The 18,065-nt window shown below is 36.2% G+C and overlaps 1 protein-coding gene across 1 annotated transcript in view; it reads right to left on the bottom strand.

The window, feature by feature from the left end:
• Rock1 (Rho associated coiled-coil containing protein kinase 1) overlaps positions 1 to 18,065 on the bottom strand; it is a 118,784-nt gene that overhangs the window by 40,832 nt on the left and 59,887 nt on the right. Inside the window, exons 12-16 of the mRNA XM_023720398.1 lie at positions 15,628 to 15,716; positions 12,953 to 13,001; positions 7,708 to 7,843; positions 5,720 to 5,811; positions 5,363 to 5,630 (exon numbers count right to left, since the gene is read on the bottom strand). Of these exons, the coding sequence (XP_023576166.1) occupies positions 5,363 to 5,630; positions 5,720 to 5,811; positions 7,708 to 7,843; positions 12,953 to 13,001; positions 15,628 to 15,716 (634 nt within the window). The remainder of the gene's footprint in view (positions 1 to 5,362; positions 5,631 to 5,719; positions 5,812 to 7,707; positions 7,844 to 12,952; positions 13,002 to 15,627; positions 15,717 to 18,065) is intronic.

The following is an 18,065-nucleotide window of genomic DNA, read 5'->3' as shown; positions in this document are numbered from 1 at the left end:
AAAAAAAAAAAAAAAAAATTTTAGAAATGTATTAAATTGTCTCATCAGGCAGAAAGCTTTCTGGATAGTATACATAATAACCACAATATACAGTAATAAAAATATCAATATAACTTAATATTATGCAATGCATAGCCATTCTTTTGTAAGTGATCAAAGACATGATGCCTGAGCGTGGGCTAGAAATCACACCCTACCAAGTCCTTCAATGTTCTTTAAAAGTGATATCCTTTAGGTACTTAAAGTATTTATTAAGTGTTATGAATGTGTCAGACACTGCACAATGTCTAATAAAATTGCTTTTAAAACTTATGGAACCAAACCCCATTTTTACAGAAAGAAATTTTAAAGAATGCAATTGTTCTAACAAAGCCTATTTTAAAATACCAGGGGCTCACACAGGCTCTAGGCAATAATTATTAACTGCTGCCAGCAGCAAGAAAGCCAGACCTTCCATGCTTCCTAGTGCCTAACACTAATACTTAAGTACTTCTGCCAAAGTCCTACCAGAAACGAAAGCCTCCAGACATGTCAAGGTCTAGATTGAACTTCCAATTTAAGGCACTACAGGAGTCTATAAAACCAACAGACAAAATCAGCAAAATTCCGAATGGGAGACACTCATAGGGAAAAAACTTGAAGAAGTATACTTAAACACTTAAACACTTAAGTATAAACTTAACCACTTATGGCACATTAGTGAAATACAATATGCAGGCTTTGAATGGATTCTAATTAAAGCAAAATAAATGCAATATAAGCAAAAATTTGCAAGACTGGAAAAGTTCGAGCACTGACTAGGTATTTCTCAATATTAAACAATTATCCGCTTTTTTGCTTCAATGATGACGTTACAGTCGTTTTATTTTTTATTTTTATTTATTTATTTATTTTTCTTTTCAAAGTTTTATTGATAAACATATAGCAATGAGACAGTTTCAAATCAAATTGAAAGTATAGTTTCAACAAATAATACACTGCATATATTCTTCTTAGTGGTTAATTGCTGTACAATGTTTTATTTTTAATTCTTGTCTTTCAGAGATATTGAAAGAATTCAGAGGACTGGGTTGGGGAGGTTCAGGAATAAAATGAAACAGGTCTTGCTATGGGATGACAGGCTGCAGCTGGATGATGAGTACATGGGGGATCACATTATGGTACTTTACTTTGAAAGAAGCCTGAAATTTTCCGACATAAAAAGTTAAAGAAAAAAAAATCAGACAAATAATACTGCAGTTTTCATTTAAAAAATTTTTTTTTTTTCTCCTTTGTGGTACCAGGGATTGAACTCAAGTACTTATTCTACTGAGCTATCTCCCCAGCCCTAAAAAAACCTTCTAAAAGTGGTTTATTTTTAAACTATTTTTGCTGTGCATGGTGTTGCACACCTGTAATCCCAGCACTCAGGAGGCTGAGATGGGAGGACTGCTCCAAGTCCCAAGACCAGCCTGGGCTACAAAGTGAACTCATGGCCAGCCTGAACTGCACTCACTGCGAGACCCTGTCTCAAAAAAGATATTTTAAAAAAAAAAAGTTATTTTTTACATTTCAATCTAAAGAATCATCGATAAACTTAACAGATGAAAAGCTTATCATTTCAGTTAAAATTTTCAATCCTCCATGACACTTGGATCTCTCTCTACCCATTCATCTACATTAATTCTCTATGGGCTTTGGACAGTCGTGGTGTTTATTGTTTGGTTTTTTATGATACCTGAATTTGAACTCAGGAACTTGCACGTGCCAGCAGGTGCTTATGCCACCGAGCTATCTTCTGGCCCAGTCTCTATGGCCTTTGGACACTTGCTTTCTCTGTAATGGTAGCCTAACAGATAAACTACTCTAGGTGTTGGCAAACTTCAGGGCCACAGCTTGTGTCTACAAAGACTTGAACTAGCATTTTTCCCCCCATGTTTAAAGAGTTATAAAACAACACAAAAAGGAATAAGAAACAGAGATCATATAAGGTCTACAAAGCCTAAAATATTTAGGATCCAATTATTCATGGTTAAGTCTCACAGGTACCTACTAAGCCCACTAGCGTACACAGAGGACATTTAATTCACAATCATGATTCTTGACAGAAACCCAACATCCTGAACTGAAAGCAATTTATATTTGAAGGACCTAAAATGTCTTGAGAATGCTAAAGATTAATGTAAAAACTGTATGTTTCCTTTTAAATAACACTACAAATTTTTATATTGGAGCTTACATACACTGTGTACAATTTTGTTTTGTTTTGCCTTTTTGAGGCAGGATCTCAATATTCAGATAAGGTTGGCCTTGAACTCACTTTGTAGCCCAGACTAGCCCTGAACTCCCAGGAATCCTCTTGCCTCAGGTTCCTGAGGTGGGACTGTTGTAGGCAGCTAAGTAAATATTAGAGGCAGTCAGACAGGAAGGACTAAACCCTCAAAGGAGCTAGAGCATCAGATGAGATACCTTGCAACTGTGAGGCAGACAGGAACCTCCTCTGAAGGTCAACCCCGAGACAGAAAGTAAAACAAATGCACTCAGATACTTCCTAAGGATAAACATCAGGGATTGATATCCTAAGTAAGCATGTCTCACCTTTAAAAAGCCAGAAAGTCACTAACCCAACACCCTACAGGAAAAGTTCCTGTTACGTATTCATGTCCAATGACTTGTTTCCCTACTTGATCTTGATTTAATCCATTTTACCCGAGCACTTATACCCATAATCCTACTGGCTGATCATACTTTTGTCCCACCTCATGTAGGTCTTGTGTTTTCCCATTCTGCCCACCTTGGGGACCTGCCTTCATGCTGTGATTTGTTTTATAAAAAAAGTCTCAGGGGCCGGGGAGATGGCTCAGTGGAATAAGCGCTTCCCTGGCAAGTGCAAGGGTCTGAGTTCAATCCCTGGTTCCGGGGGGGGGGGGTCTCAAGAAAAGGCAGGTTCCTTAGCAACTCACTTGGGTCCCTTTCTGTCTCTCAGCCAGAAGCTTTCTTTCCTCAAATAAATATATTCTGCTCTTAACCTCCATTGTTCCCAAGCATGTTCCCTAAAATCAAAGAACACAAACCCCTAAAGGTTAGGAGTATCCTCCCCTCCCCTCCCTTCCTTTCTCCTTTCTCACTATACAGTTTAGGTTGGCCTTGAGCTCGCTTCAAAGTCCAGACTGGTCTCAAACTTGCAATGATCCTCCTGCCTCAGCTTCCCAAGTGCTGGGATCACAGGTGCGTGCCACCAAAACTGATCCAAGTTGTATGCATTTTTAAAGAACATTTAAGGTCTGATCTGTATTCAAGTTCAAAACTAAACAAGAAAAGCACTCAGAAAAGATTAACAATAAATTCTGCTACAAATTTTCTTTTTTCTTTTTCTTTTTTGCAGAACCAGGGATTGAACTCAGGCCTTTGTGCTTGCCAGGGAAGTACTTACTCCACTGAGCCATCTCCATGGCCCTGCTACAAATTTTCTTTATCAGTACCTAAAAAACAGATCCTATTAAAAAGCACTGTTAGCTGAGCATGGTGGTGCACATCTGTAAGCCCAGCCCTCAAAGAGGCTGAGGCAGGAGGACTGCCATTAGTTTGAGGCCAGCCTGGGCTATATAATACATTCAAGGCCAGCCTGAACTACATGGTGCGATCCTGTCCTCCAAACAACAAAACTACTGTTGATGAGCCTCTGCCTTGGAAGCAAGCAGTTCAAAACTTAAATCATACAAGCAGGTAATAAAATTTTAGAACTGGAAAATTTCTGTAACCAAATCTCTGTGGTTTACGGACACAGAAAGGAGATGAGATTTTCAAATGTCTAAACAGTATATAAAAGGCCTAGAAAATCTAACCCTAAGTATGGAGCATTCCTAATACACACAGGGAGACTACTTTTTTGGTGATACTCAGTTTTATTTTAAGCCTGGTGCCTGAGGAAGAAGATTGCACAACACTCTTCAGTTGTGAACCAATGGGAGATCCTAATTTCTGTCTCCATAGTCACAAGAACTGACCTTGACCTCTCTCCACAGAATTATGGCTAATCAACAAATCCCATGGGACCCAAACTATGTTCCCATCTATGACTAAGGTTAAAATACAGTCTCCTTCTCCCAATGGGCCTTTTCTCCCTGTGAAGTCTGGTGACAACCATGTGTATCTGTTCTGAGTATGGAGTACGACTGCTGCTACTAACAGAACAGAAAATAAGATATCTAACAAGTAGGTAAAAGCCAGACATCTTTTGAAAACAGATTGAATGCTATTTACCATTTTAAAATGGTTACTTTATTCACTGGTTTTCTGTTTTTAGCTTGTTTTTGAATTCACTATGCAGCTCAGGCTGACCTTGAACTCCACAAAGACCCTCCTGTCTCAGCCTCCTGAGTGCTAGAATTATATGTATGCACCACCCAGCAGGCCCAGCTATTCCCTGTTATATTCAACCTTATGTCTTTTAGATTCACCATGACTGTTGACCTGTCTGGTTCTAACTTTCCCAAGTACCTAACTATTGTACTGGGACTCTATTTGTGCAGCTGTGTTTCTATTTCTACAGACAATGCATGAGGAAGTCTCATGATTTAAAATGTTGATGCCCTGTACCTCAATTAAGTCTTACTTTAAGAACTGCACAAATGTGGGGCTGGGGAGATAGCTCAGGGGTCTTTGTGCCTGCCTGGCAAGCACAAGGTCCAAAGTTCAATCTCTGGTATAAAAAAAAAAAAGAAAAAGAAAAAAAGCTTTCATAAGTGGGGTAAGTTTTCCCATTACATTTCCAATTAATGTAGCTATAAAAATCAGAAAATATCCATACCGCCTGCCTCGCAGAGTTGCTGCGAGAGTGCAGGAATTACATGTTATACCAATGTAGACATTATCCTGAAAGAGAATGATAACAATTTCTATTTCAATGAAGTCATTTTCTATATGAAGGCATTATGAGTATCTTTTTTTTTTGTGGTACCGGGGTTTGAACTCAGGACCTTGTGCTTGCCAGGCAAGCACTTATTCCACTGAGTTATCTTCCCGGCCCTTATAATGGCATTATGATAAAAAAATTTTTTTAAAAATTATCTTTTATGTAAAACTAATTTAGAAGGTAAACTTATGTTAAAAATGAGATAAAAGAAAAAAAGAAAAACCAGCACTATATGATTCCAGTTATATAAGGACCTCAGACATAGAATGTACAATGGTGGTTACTCAGGGAGAAGGGGAGGGAGCACGGTGAATGACTGTTGAATACGTAGAGAATTTGAGTTTGGGATGAAAGGATTTCTGGAGATGGAAAGTGGTGATGGTTACACAGCACTGTGAATGTAATTAATAGCAGTCAACTGTGCACTCAAGAGATTAAAATGGAAATTTAATGCTATGTACATTTTACTACAATAAGAAAGATTATTACCTTGAAGTTCTCCAATCATCTCAGAATCATGACCTCTGTCTCTCCGTTCAGCTTCCAACACAGCTTGAAGCTGGTAGTAATCCTTGTCTGTTTGTGACTTGGAATTTTCTAAAATTCTGTTTCTCTCTTGCAGTTCTCTGTTCAAGGACTCTAGCTGACTGACTGATTTGCTCATTTCTGTATGACTCTTCCTTAATCTTACAGCTGTATCCGATTCTGTCCTAAGCAAGTCATTGGCTTCTTCCAGCTATTAAAAGAAAGAAAATAGAATCTTAACAGAATTATATCAAACTTATTTTACCATTTCTTAAAAGGCACCTCATTTGACAAACTTACCTGCTTTTGTAATTGGGCCAGCTTCTCATTAGCAAGCTGTGAATTCTGACTAACTTTCTTTAAGTCTTCCAATTGGTCCTTCAATGTAGACACTAGAAAATGGAAGAATTTTTATTAGAGGAACTATAACATCTCTTTTTAAAAAATGACATTCATTTTTGGACTGTAATGGCTAAATTCTCAAATCAAATTCCATCTGAAAAGTACATTTAAAATTCATCAAAAACAGAGTAACATTCCATAATACAGAATGCAAAAAGGGATTTGTTTCCACTGTTAAAATACCTCAAATTCTTTCACTGACTTAATAAGATCCATCTATTAGTGTAATGCTAGAGAGTTATTTGTACTTGTTTTGAATGCTAAAGGGGATAGTTTAGTCTTTTAAAAATGGTACTAAAGAGTGGATGGACAGTCTCCATCCATACCATCTCCTAGTCTTCCTTCTTGTCTAGCTCTTCTTGCCAGCAAAACCTATTACTAGTTCTTGTATAACCTCCCCCAAATAGTCTATATACAGATATCCTAATGCTGAGCCAAATGTGTGTGTGTATTTTATATGTCTAAATACACATGCATATTTAGGAATATGTAGGTAAGCACCCTTGTTTTCGATACAAATGATCTGTAGTTTGTTTTTATAAAATACACATCTTGGAGATCTTTCCCAACAATATATAAGGAGATCCTCTAAAAAAAATAAAATCCTGCATAGTATTCTACCAGACATACAAAACACTATTCCAGCATAGGTTATGTTGTTTATACATTTAAAAATTATATAAGATTGTATGCACATAGGTAAGTATGTAACAATAAACTAGAAATAAAATCAATGGGTTAAACAATGCAGAAAAGACTGGCAAGATAGCTCAGGAGCCTAAGTGCCTGTGTAGGCATGCGCAAGGAGCAGGGTTCCACCCCCAGCACCAAACAGAGCACCAGCCCTGCCCTTCCAGGACCAGGTATGGTGGCACACCCCTGATCCTAGCATTAGGGAAGCTGAACACGGGAAGATCACTACAAGATTGAGCTGTACAGTGAGACCCTATACCAAATATATTTTTAAAAAGTATAGAAAACTATTGTTAAAATCTGGAACACTTTCTGAAACGTGAAATTTCAGGGCTTAGTGTAGGAGGGCTCCCCCTTGTGCAATGACAGCCCCCCATTCCTGCACTACAGCACAGGTCCTGTTCAAATAAAGCCTTGCTCTGGTGGGCTTGTTATAACTGTGCCAGTGATTTATTTCTTGAGTAATGTGTGTTCAAGTTTTGCAATTCTACTCAGGGTTCTTATTCTGAGTAATGTGTATTGGGGGGAATTCTGGCTTAGTGGTTTTCAGAAGTGAAAGCTGTTAGAAATGCTTAGGGAGTTTATGAAAAATACAGATGCCCAGCATGTGTCTATACTAACTACATTAGACTCTCTGTAGTTTAGGTGTCAGTATTTAAATCTTCCCCAAAGATTCAGTCTGTACATAATGATAATAGTTATTAGTCTACCTAAATATTACTTACTGACTTATTGTGTTAGAAATTTAAGGGCCAGCCAGATAGCTCAGTGGATTAAAGTGCCTGCTTCGGTAGATGCAGCGACTGGAGAGGGCATGCCGTGCCGGCCCTGGCCCTGGGGTGCACTGAGACAGTGCTCGAGACTGCGTGTGGTGGCACGTGCCTGTATTCCAGTGCTTGGGAGGCTGAAAACAGGAGAATCACTAGGAGTTCGTATCTGTGTAGTGAGACCCTGTAGATCCTGTACTAAATACATTAAAAAAAAAAAAAAAAAAAAATTTAACTGGACTTCTGAGTTATGTAGCTCATCAGATACCTGAAACACTGGGGCTCAGTAAATCTATCCTGGGCACCTAATTTAAGACAGCTCATGAGAAAGACCTAGAAGACACAAATTCTAGGGACTGAAGTTATAATTTACATGGGAGGGTATTTGCCTAGATAGTCCAATATGTTTCACATGTACCAATTTACCTTCATTTTCTACGTTTCTCCTCTTCTCATTTTCCTGTTCAACTTTTCTTTGGTATTCATTAATTCTATGTTGTAACAACATTTTTTCCTTCTCAATTTGAGATACTGTAGATTCTAGATTTCTTCTTTGATTTCCCTGAAATTATGAAAAAAGTTAACCACTGCGTTTAGTATTTCTTGTCTTTTGAGCACGTATTCTGTTCTTAACAAAAAAGTCAGACAGAAGCCTTGGATGGGTTTTGATTTTCAGGCCACACAGTATATCATCTAATGATCATTTTCTAGCATTATGTGGACACTGACGTTTAAGACAGGAAAACTGTCCTTATTTGAACTAAGAAGATAAAATTTTCCAAGACTTACAATACAATCTTTTAAATTCTATATTTTCATATTGAAAGCTACTATATTATTAGCTTAAGACAACCACAGTGTATTATAAATATTTGGGTTGGAATAGAATCTTCAATTTAATCAGAATTATAAAAGTTCAGGTAATAATTATACATAGTATTCTATTACCCATTCCCTTCCTCCCCCCAAAAAATTCCTATTTTTTAACGGAAAAAGATAAAATTTCCTAACAAGATGACAGAGGACAGTAAGTTAATATACTGCATATTATCATCTTTAAAGTACTCAGAGTACAAGACATGAACATAAAAAATTATCCAATCGATATCAGTGCAACCTTCCTTTTCTAAAAACTAAGAGACACTAAACATACATAACTTGCATTCCTCTCTCTTTTCCTTTCCTTACTTTTCCTTTTCCCTTTTTATTTTACAGTATCTACTATACATTTTAGACCTTACTTACTATTTCAATTTCTCACACCAGGGAGACAATAGTTTTTACACACGTGAGCCTGATTTATTTTACTAATGAGTATGTTCTCAAATTGCATTCATTTACCTACAAAAGTCTCAAGTTCATACTTCTTTATGGCTGTGTAGTATTCCATTGTCTAAAAATATCACTTCTTTTTTTAATTTGCTCCTTAGTTGATGTGCATTTGGTTTGTTTACAGGATTTAGCTATTATAAACTGTGCTGCTATAAACATGGGTACACATATCTTGCTGTGATGTTTTAATTCTTCTGGGGAGATATCCAGAAGGGGAACAGCTGAGTCATACTGGACATCCAATCTCAGCTTTTTAAGGAATCTGCATACTGATTTCCATACGTGGTTGCATCAGTCTGCACTGCCACCGACAGTGGAGAAGGATGCTTTCCTCCCCCCAACAACCTCTACAGCATTTGTTATTGGTTGACTGCTTTATGATAGCCATTCTTTCTGAAGTTTGATGGAATCTCAGTGTTGTTTTAATTTGCATCTCTCAAACAACGAAGGATGTTGAACCTTTTTTCATATGTTTATTTGCCATTTTTATTTCTTCATCTGAGAAGTGTGAATTCATCTCAGATGTCCATTTTTGGACTGGGTCTTTGAATTCGAGGGGTCTTTTTTTCAATTCTTTATATGTTCTAAATAGAAGTCTTTTGTCTGAGGGGCAATTGGCTAAAATTTTTCCAAATCTGTGGGTTTTATTTTCACACTCTGTTGATTTCTTTTGATGTTCAAAGGCTTTTTAATAAGATAAGGACCCAACTGTTGATTCTTTGAAGTATTTCCCAATAGAGTTCGTGAACAAAACCCAATGCAGTCTGGGTTTTGTTCATGAACTCTGTGCCTATACCTATGCCTTCAAGATTTCTACAAACTTTCTCTTCAAGTAATTTTTTGTTTCTGCCTCAATATTTAGATCTTTGATTCAGTTTGACTTTAGTGCATAGTGATAGACATGAGTCTAGTTTATAAAAAGCCAGTGTGGGGTTGGGGAAATAGCGTGGCAGTCTAAGCACCTGCCTGGCAAGCACAAGGACCTGGGATCAATTTCCAATACCAAATTCTGTGCCAGCCCCAGCTGAGCCAGCCACCAAAACGAGGCATGGTGGCATACACCTGTAATCCCAGTGCTGGGGAGGCTGAGATAGCTACGAGTCTGAGCTGCATAGCGAGACCCTGTACCAAATAAATAAATAAATTAATTAATAGCCAGTTTTTCCAGCACAATTTATTAAAGAGGCCATCTTTCATCCAGTGAACATTTGACCCCTTTGTCAGAGATAAGGTGGCTGAGTACTTTTGTAGCTGTGTCTGCATCTTATAATGTTTCACTGATCTTCAAGTCTGTTTTCTGCCAGTACAGCACCACGTTGATTTTATCATAGTAGCTCTGTAGTATAATTTCAAGTCAGGGATTGTGATGTTATCTGCTTTGCCTTTGTTTTTCAAAACTGCTTTTGCTATTCTAAGTCTCTTCTAGTTCCACATTAATTTTAAGAATGTTTTCTCTAAATCTGTGTGGGAAATTCTGAGTACTGTAATTTTTTTTTTGTAAAAATGGGAGAAGGTTGTTTTTTTTTTTTCTCTGAATGCCTTCAGGGCAGGTTTGGCTGGCTTGAGTTGTGGGGATCGAACCACAGCAACCGGAGCCTGACTGCTTTGTGGAAGCAGACACTTAAAGAACTGAGCTAAGGGGCAGGACCCCTGTAATTTTCAAAGTACAAATCTTTTACTTCTTTTGTTAAACTAATTCCTAAGTACTTAAATTTTTTGGATGCTACCATGTAGGTGTGATTTTCCTAATTTCTCAGTGATTCTATCGTTTGTGAATAGAAATAGTATTGATTTTTAAGGGCTGACTTTGTATCCAGCTATGCCACTGAATTTGGTTATTAAATCTAGAAGTCGTCTGGTAGAGGTTTGGGGGTCTTTTATGTCATCTGCAAATAATGATAATTTAACTTCTTCCTTTCCTATCTTTATTCCTCTTATTTTTCTCTCATCTAATTGCTCCAGCTAATGTTTCCAGAACTACACTGAATAGGAGTGGCAAGAGTGGACATCCTTGTCTTGTATCTGATTTTAGACTGACAGCTTTCAGGTTTTGTCCATTTAGAATGATGCTGGCTGTTGGCTTTTCATTGATGGCTTTTATCAGATTGAGGTAATGTCCTATTCTTAAAAAAATTCATATTTCACAAGTAATACAAAAATGAAATGGTACTATAGGGTTTAGAATCCACCAATCCCTCCATCTCATTCCTATTTCAAAAATGCTTTTCATTTCTACTTACGAACGTTTACTAAAAATGAATAAAGAAGGGCTGGGGATTTAGCTCAGCAGTGTAAGCGCCTGCCTGACAAGCACAAGGTCTTGAGTTCAATTCCCAGTATTACATACAAAAAAGTAACAATGGTAATACTTTTAGAAAAGTGCCTACAGTGGATTGAAGGGCTAACGTAAAAATGTCCAAATTTGTACAATTTCAAAAATTGCTTTTTAAGGAAGATGCTGTCAGATTTATAAATGTGACACAGATCAATAAGATCTTTCTGGGCCGGAGGGATGGCTCAATGGAATAAGCACTTCCCTGGCAAGTGCAACGGCCTGAGTTCAATCCTCGGTTCTGCACACAAAAAAAATCTTTTTAATTCTAAGACCTTATCATTTTATCTCTTTGAATTGTATCAACTGTGGACTAGTACTCAGTGGTACAGATATACTAAAGTATTTACTCACCTATTACAGGATCCTTTGGTTATTTTTAGTTTTATACTATTATAACTAATGCTGCCATGAATGGTAGTACACAATTTTTTTCTGAAGATGTAGGTTTTGATTTTTCTGAGAAAATGCCCAAGAGTATAACTGCTAGGTCACATCGGACCTATATGTTTAGCTTTTCAGGAGAAAAGCTATATGGTTTCCCAGGATGTCTGTACCATTTTACATCCTTAAATGCAATGTACAAGAAACCCAGTTTTTCCACATTCTGCCAGTTTTGGAACTGCTACAATTTCATATTTATTTATCAGCTACAGAGTGGATAGATCACATTGACAAATGGCTAGTGATATGTACATCTTTTCACATGTTTGTCATTCATAATACAGTGGCACCTCAGTTCACAAACTTGATTATTTCCACAGTTCTGGTCACAAACTGAGTTGGACAAGAATCAAATCAAATTCAATGGTTAGGTTCAATGTCGACCTTATGGAAAAATCTGACTTGGTTCTTGTCCAGTTTGCTTTATGACCAGAATCATGCAGAAAACTGAGTTTGTGAAAAGAGGTACCATTATATTTCTTTTTGTGAAATTTATTTTCCTATCTTTTACCAACTTATATACTGGATTATATATTGATAAGCTTTGAGAATTAAATATTCTAGATATAAACCCTTTATTAGATATACAATTTACAAATATTTTTCCCTGTTTGTAAGTTGTCATTTTTTTTTTCTCTTTTACTAGGGAGCTGTATAGAGTTAAGTGTTGTCAATTTTAAGTCCAATTTTTCAGTTTTCCTTATATGGATTAAGTTTGTGGTATCATAGCTAAGAACCCTTTACTGAATCAAAAAATATTCATCCTATGTTTCTCCAATAATAAAAATATTTTTGTTAGATAACCATGAAAAATACAAATAGTTCTGAAATCAACGTATTTCCCATTTGATCACATGAGGTCAGTATTAATCCTTTTAAAATGTTTTAGAGGCCAGGGAGATAGCTCAGTAGAGTAAGTGCTTCCCTGGCAAGCGCAAGGGCCTGAGTTCAATCCTTGGTTCTACCAAAAAAAAATTTAAAAATTAAAAAAAAGTTTTAAATTATATCTTTCTTTCTTTTTCTATTTCTTTTCTTTTTGGTGTAGTTCCAGATTTAGTCTGTATTTTTTGCATCCTGTTTATTTTTCAAGGAGCAAGCAGCACTGAGCAGGTTAGGCACAATGGTATATGCCTATAATCCCAGCCTCTCAGGAGAGGATCACTCCAGACTGAGAGTTCTAGACTGACCCTGGTAACACATTAACTCCCTTCAAGAACTCATCTATGACCCCAGCACAAGGTGAGACTGCAGGAGGAGGATCATAAGTTAAGAGCCAGATTAAGAAGGGGACCCTGTCTAAATATAGGAGACAGAAATCAGGGAGACACTGACACTTAGGCACTGAAGTTTCAACATGGTCACAAAATAAAATTGTACAAAGGAAACTTAAGCTATAATCTGCACCACTTGAACCTTCAGCTCTAACCAATGTGAGGCTTTCATTGTAATTCCCAGGTTTTGTTTCAATTAAGAATTCACACGCAACTTTCTCAGGAAAGAAAATAATCTGAAAGGAGGAAAATCTCAAAAAGGGAAAATTTCACTCCAGAAATAAAACAGTACCTCTTCATCCAATTCTTTCATTATCTTGTCTAGTTTTATGTTTGAAGTTCTGTAAAACAAAAACAATATAAATTACAAATGATTATTTCTTGCCCAGAACTGAACACCTACATTCTTTACTTTTTAATTTAACTAGGTTTTACTAAAATCATTTTTATGCCATGGATCTCTCTGCACCATGTGACAACGTGGGAAAAATTTTGAGATCAACTGAAAGTGTACTATTGCCTTTGCAATTTTTTTCTTTGACTTAGTACATCAGTCTCAATTTCTTTTTTTTTTTTCAATTTCAAATCTATGCTGTTTATGTAATATGTTCATGTGAATATCTCAATCAAGTACCTCGTTCTTTGTGTCCAAAAGATCTGTTCCCCTATTAAGTGAAATAAATCAGGCATAAAAGCTTAAGTATCACAGTTTCTCTTATTTGAAAAATCCAAATAATTTAAAGAGCAAGATTAAAAGACATATCAGCTCTACTAATATTTAGACAAGATATCATGTATCTTGTTCTCTGAATAACTACTATGAAGACAACAATATGCAATGTATTAATTATTGTAACTGTCCTACTAACCTGTTTTGAAACTGTTTCATTGCTGTTTTATCTTTTTTTCTCATTAAAATGAATAACAATAAAAAGATATAACAGGAAATAGGGAGATAAATTTTTTATAAATGGAAAGGGGACCAAAAAATGGAGTGAGAGAAATGGGAGGAGGGGAAATAAAAAGAATTAAGAGGTTATTATTTACATGTACCAGTGCCCCATGATGAATGTGCTCATTTATGTACTACAAATATGCACTAGTAAAAATTAATTACAAAAATCAAGATCAATTCATAAAAACAGAACAAAACAAAAACCAAACAAACAAAAAATCAGATCCCGCTGACTTTCCCAACCTCACTTCAGGCTTTTCTTTCCTTCCGATATTAATGCCTATCAAGTTCTCTTACATCAAGTTCTCCACGGAGCTGTATTCCCTAACCCTAATATCTCATACTCTTCCCCTTCTACTTTCCACTGACCCTCTGCTTCTAGTGTTACCTAATCTCCAACAAAGTGGTACGAGCATCTTCTGATGTACAGTATTCTGGATATACTCCTGTTTCATTTCATTTTCTCTCTATCTTACCAGATATCACACTATAAGCTCCATGTACATAGGGACAATGGCTTGTCTAGTACTATACTAATGGCAGGCACGTTCTCTAACACTGGAATTTTTTTTTTTTTTTTTTCAGAACAGGGGATTGAACGCAGGTCCTTGCGCCTACTGAGCCATCTCCCTGGCCCCTTCAAATTTTTGTTTAATGAACAAATGAATGTAAACTGATCTGAATGCAGAGAATTAGACTTGAATAGATCCTGACTTAATCTGTATGTGGTAGTAGTGGTGAATTTCTAGACAAATTATTTCTAGCCTACTCTCATAAATTCTCTTCACAAATTCTTCCAGTTCCTTTGTGAGGAAGAGACTAAAAGTAGGACAGAAAAAGACAAGCTTCAAACAGAGCTAAGTTTTTTTGTGGAATAAAGGGTCCAAAGCTCTAGTGGCTTTACTTGAGCTTCATTTTCTTTCCCTTTTCTTTTTGCCCCCCTCTAGCTTTTGGGCTCCTTCTCATTTGCAAAAGGGACATCCCTGTTGCATGCCTTTTATTTTGCTCTTTAAATTATTTATACTTTGTGTTTTTCATATAAAGGAAATCATGTAATAATACTTAGGCTTGCATGTCTGATTTAATTCACTTAACAGGGGAACAGGTTTCTTATGGACCTGAAGAATGAGATAGATTAGTATTGGACATTTCAGAAAAGACATATTAAATGTTTAAAACTCTTTCAAAAGAAAACAAATACAAGTAATAATCAGTCTAAAATTCACTACAAAGTTATCTATTTAAAATGCTATTCACCAATTCAATATATAATTTTAAAAGAGTTCATCTCATTTTAATTCCCTTTCTTATACATCTTCATATGATTATCAGTTTTTTCGGCCATTCTTTTTTCTTTCTCAAATTGATCCCCTTTATTACCACTACCATCAGTCATTCATGAAAATTTTGTTTGGATGTAGAAGCTTCTCAACATTTAAATAAAGAATCTACCCATTACCTCCTTTCAGTCAGCTAAGGAAATCAGGGAATTAAATGAATTGGAAGCATAAAGAGCATATTTAAGAGTAAAGACTACCAACAAGAATGTATTTTAAATATTTTCAGGAAAATACATCTATAACTAATGCCAATGTAAACATAACTTTTTTTTCTTTTGTATTTTAGGGAAGGGCCTACAGGGTGTTCAGGGTCTCACTACTAGATCAGATTTGTAGTGATCCACCTGTTTATAGCCTTCTAAGAGCTGGGATTACAGGCACATGCCACCATACCCAGTCTCAATTGCCGTCTCAGCATGCTCTGGGGGTGGGGCTGGCATGGCAAACTCGGGATCGAACCCTCGGCCCCTGTACCTGCTTGCAGGTGCTTTAATCCACTGAGCTATTTGGCCGGTCCTCTTAACTTTTTAATTTTAGCCAAAATGCTTTTCATGAATGTATGCTAATGGCAAGGTTTATATTCCCATATTACATCTGTTGACTTTCAAATGTTTACAGAATGTAAGCTTTACAATTATTAACCATATATAACTTATAAAAGTGAATTTGCACCTGCACTTCTGTTCCATTTCATCTTTCAATTGCATTTCATTATGCAGCTGTTCTTCCAGCTTGTAGATTGTTTTTTGCAAACTTTCCTGCTTTAATTGGAAAACAAAAACCTTCACACATACATTCAAAATATTCATACATTTAAAATAACAAGACTACCTTATCATTTTACACCTGTTTAGAAAATAACCCTTTTTCCTATTAATTTAACAAGTAACATTTACTACTATCTCAGACACCATGTTAGGTTATCAGTAACACAATCAAAACAATCAGTTTCATCCTTGTTCTCATGAAGATAATAGTTAAATTCTGGGACACTAAAAATTAAGAGGTGGAGCCAGGGATATAACTCAGTGGCATAAGTGCCTACTGACAAGCTCAAGGTCCCAAGTTCAAGTCCCAGTAACAAACAGACCAACAAAGTGATTTATAATACCAATATATGTATCAAACATTACAATGTATCCCACTGACATGTATACTTTTTTTTGTGGTACTGAGAATTGAGCCTATAACTTTTGCACTGAGTTATATCCTAGACCTTTTCATTTAATTTTTTTAAACTTTGAAATAGGTGTTTGGTTTTATTTTAAATTTTAAGTTGCTAGGCTATCAAGACTGGGCTCGAGTTTGAGATCCTCTTGCCTTAAGAAGCTTCAGCAATTCAAAAATATCTGTTCAAAATTTAACATATGGTAAGGGTATAAAATATATGCAGTATGTTCTGAAGATGAGAAGTGGTCAATTTTAATTCTGCCAGGAGTATGTAATGCTCAAAGATCTAAAAAGAGAGAGAAATTTACCAACCAGAGGTAGTCAAAAGATGGCATTTTTACTAGAATAAAGAGTCCAGTATAGAGAGGCAGAAGAAAATATATTTGGAGTGGAGAAAGAAGGGATAGCAGATTATAGAATATCATTAGAAGAAATCAAACCTTACGAATCTCACCTGAAAAGGTGACCATTACATTAATACACAAAAATCAAAAGCTTGAGATGTTAACCTATAAGAAATATGTGACTGTACTGTTTCTCTGTTGAGAAACTAGAAGTACAAATAAGGACCAAAATGTATAATAAGTATTGTGAAACAGAAAAAAAATGTTTGAATGGGGATGGGAACAAAGAAGGGAGGAGGGGGAAGGAAAGGGAAAAAGTAAAAAAAGAGAAAGTGAATATGAAAAAGATGGCCTGTAATTCAAGCACTAAAAAGGCTGAGGCAGGACTGTTCCAAGTTCGAGACATTCCTGGACTACAAAGTGATTTCAGGACCAGTCTGAGCTACAAAAGCAAGACCCTAGCACAAAGACCAATATAACAGAAGGAAAAAATGAAAGAAAGAAAAAAAAAAACCCAAACTTTTGTAAATGGGGATGAGGGGGTTAAAAAGGAGAGTAGGGGAATGGAAAAAAATGAAGTTATATCATGTACAGGTACAAATTCTTTACGATGAATGTGATCATTATATTTAAAATGTACCAATAAAATCTGACTTAAAAAAAAAGCAATGTGTGACTTAATACTGTCATCTCAGAAAAACTACACCAATAATAAGACAACCAGGTTAGAGGACAGTGAACTCTGGAAGAGCAACCAGTTCACAGGCTACTGAAATGGTGCAGGTAAGAGAATATGAATCTCTTATACAGTACAGGCTATCAACATGAAGAGAAGGAAATGGATGATTGACAATCGGAAGACAGAATTCATTAGACCACAAAGTAAAGATATAGTTCCATTATGAAGGACAAGAAACAAATTACTGCTGGGAGAGTATGGAAAATGAAAACATGCATTTAGCTTTGGCCTAATTTATATACCCAGGAAGAAAGAGATCCAGACAGTTGAGTTCAAAGGAACAGGTTGGATGTGCATAAAATTAGAAATAGAAATGAACAGAGATGAGACACAACTTTGGGAAACACTTAATAATTTAGTGACTAGAGGAAGAAGACTGTAAAAAAGAGGACTAAAAATAAATTTTAAAGAAGCAAAAAGAAAATAATGGGAACACAAAAGAATTATAAAAGTTTGTCCCAAAAAAATAGTGTGAAATGTAGCAAAGAAGAAAATAAGGACTAGTTAGTGTCAAATACTAGAAGGAAAAAGGTGAAAACTATTCAGTCTATTTTGAATTACAAAGTTGCTCATTAGCATCTTAGGTAAAAGATTTCCAAGGAAGAGTTCATTAAATTACCTCATTTTTCTGCACAGTCCTAGTTAATGCAAAATAGTGATCTTCCTTGTGTTCTTTTTTTTTTTGCTCCGAATGCCTTCAGGGCAGGTTTGGCTGGCTGGAGTTGTGGGGATCGAACTACAGCAACCTGAGGCTGACAGCTTTGTGGAATCAGCCACTTAAAGAACTGAGCTAGGGCCAGGCCCCCTTCCTTGTGTTCTTAACAGAGCAAAGGATAAAAGGTAGTAGCCACAGATGA

This window comes from Octodon degus, unplaced genomic scaffold (genome assembly GCF_000260255.1).
Source record: "Octodon degus isolate 3935 unplaced genomic scaffold, OctDeg1.0 scaffold00075, whole genome shotgun sequence".
NCBI lineage: Eukaryota > Metazoa > Chordata > Mammalia > Rodentia > Octodontidae > Octodon > Octodon degus.
The sequence above is the reverse complement of the archived record's forward strand: the minus strand, read 5'-3'. Positions and strand labels throughout refer to the sequence as shown.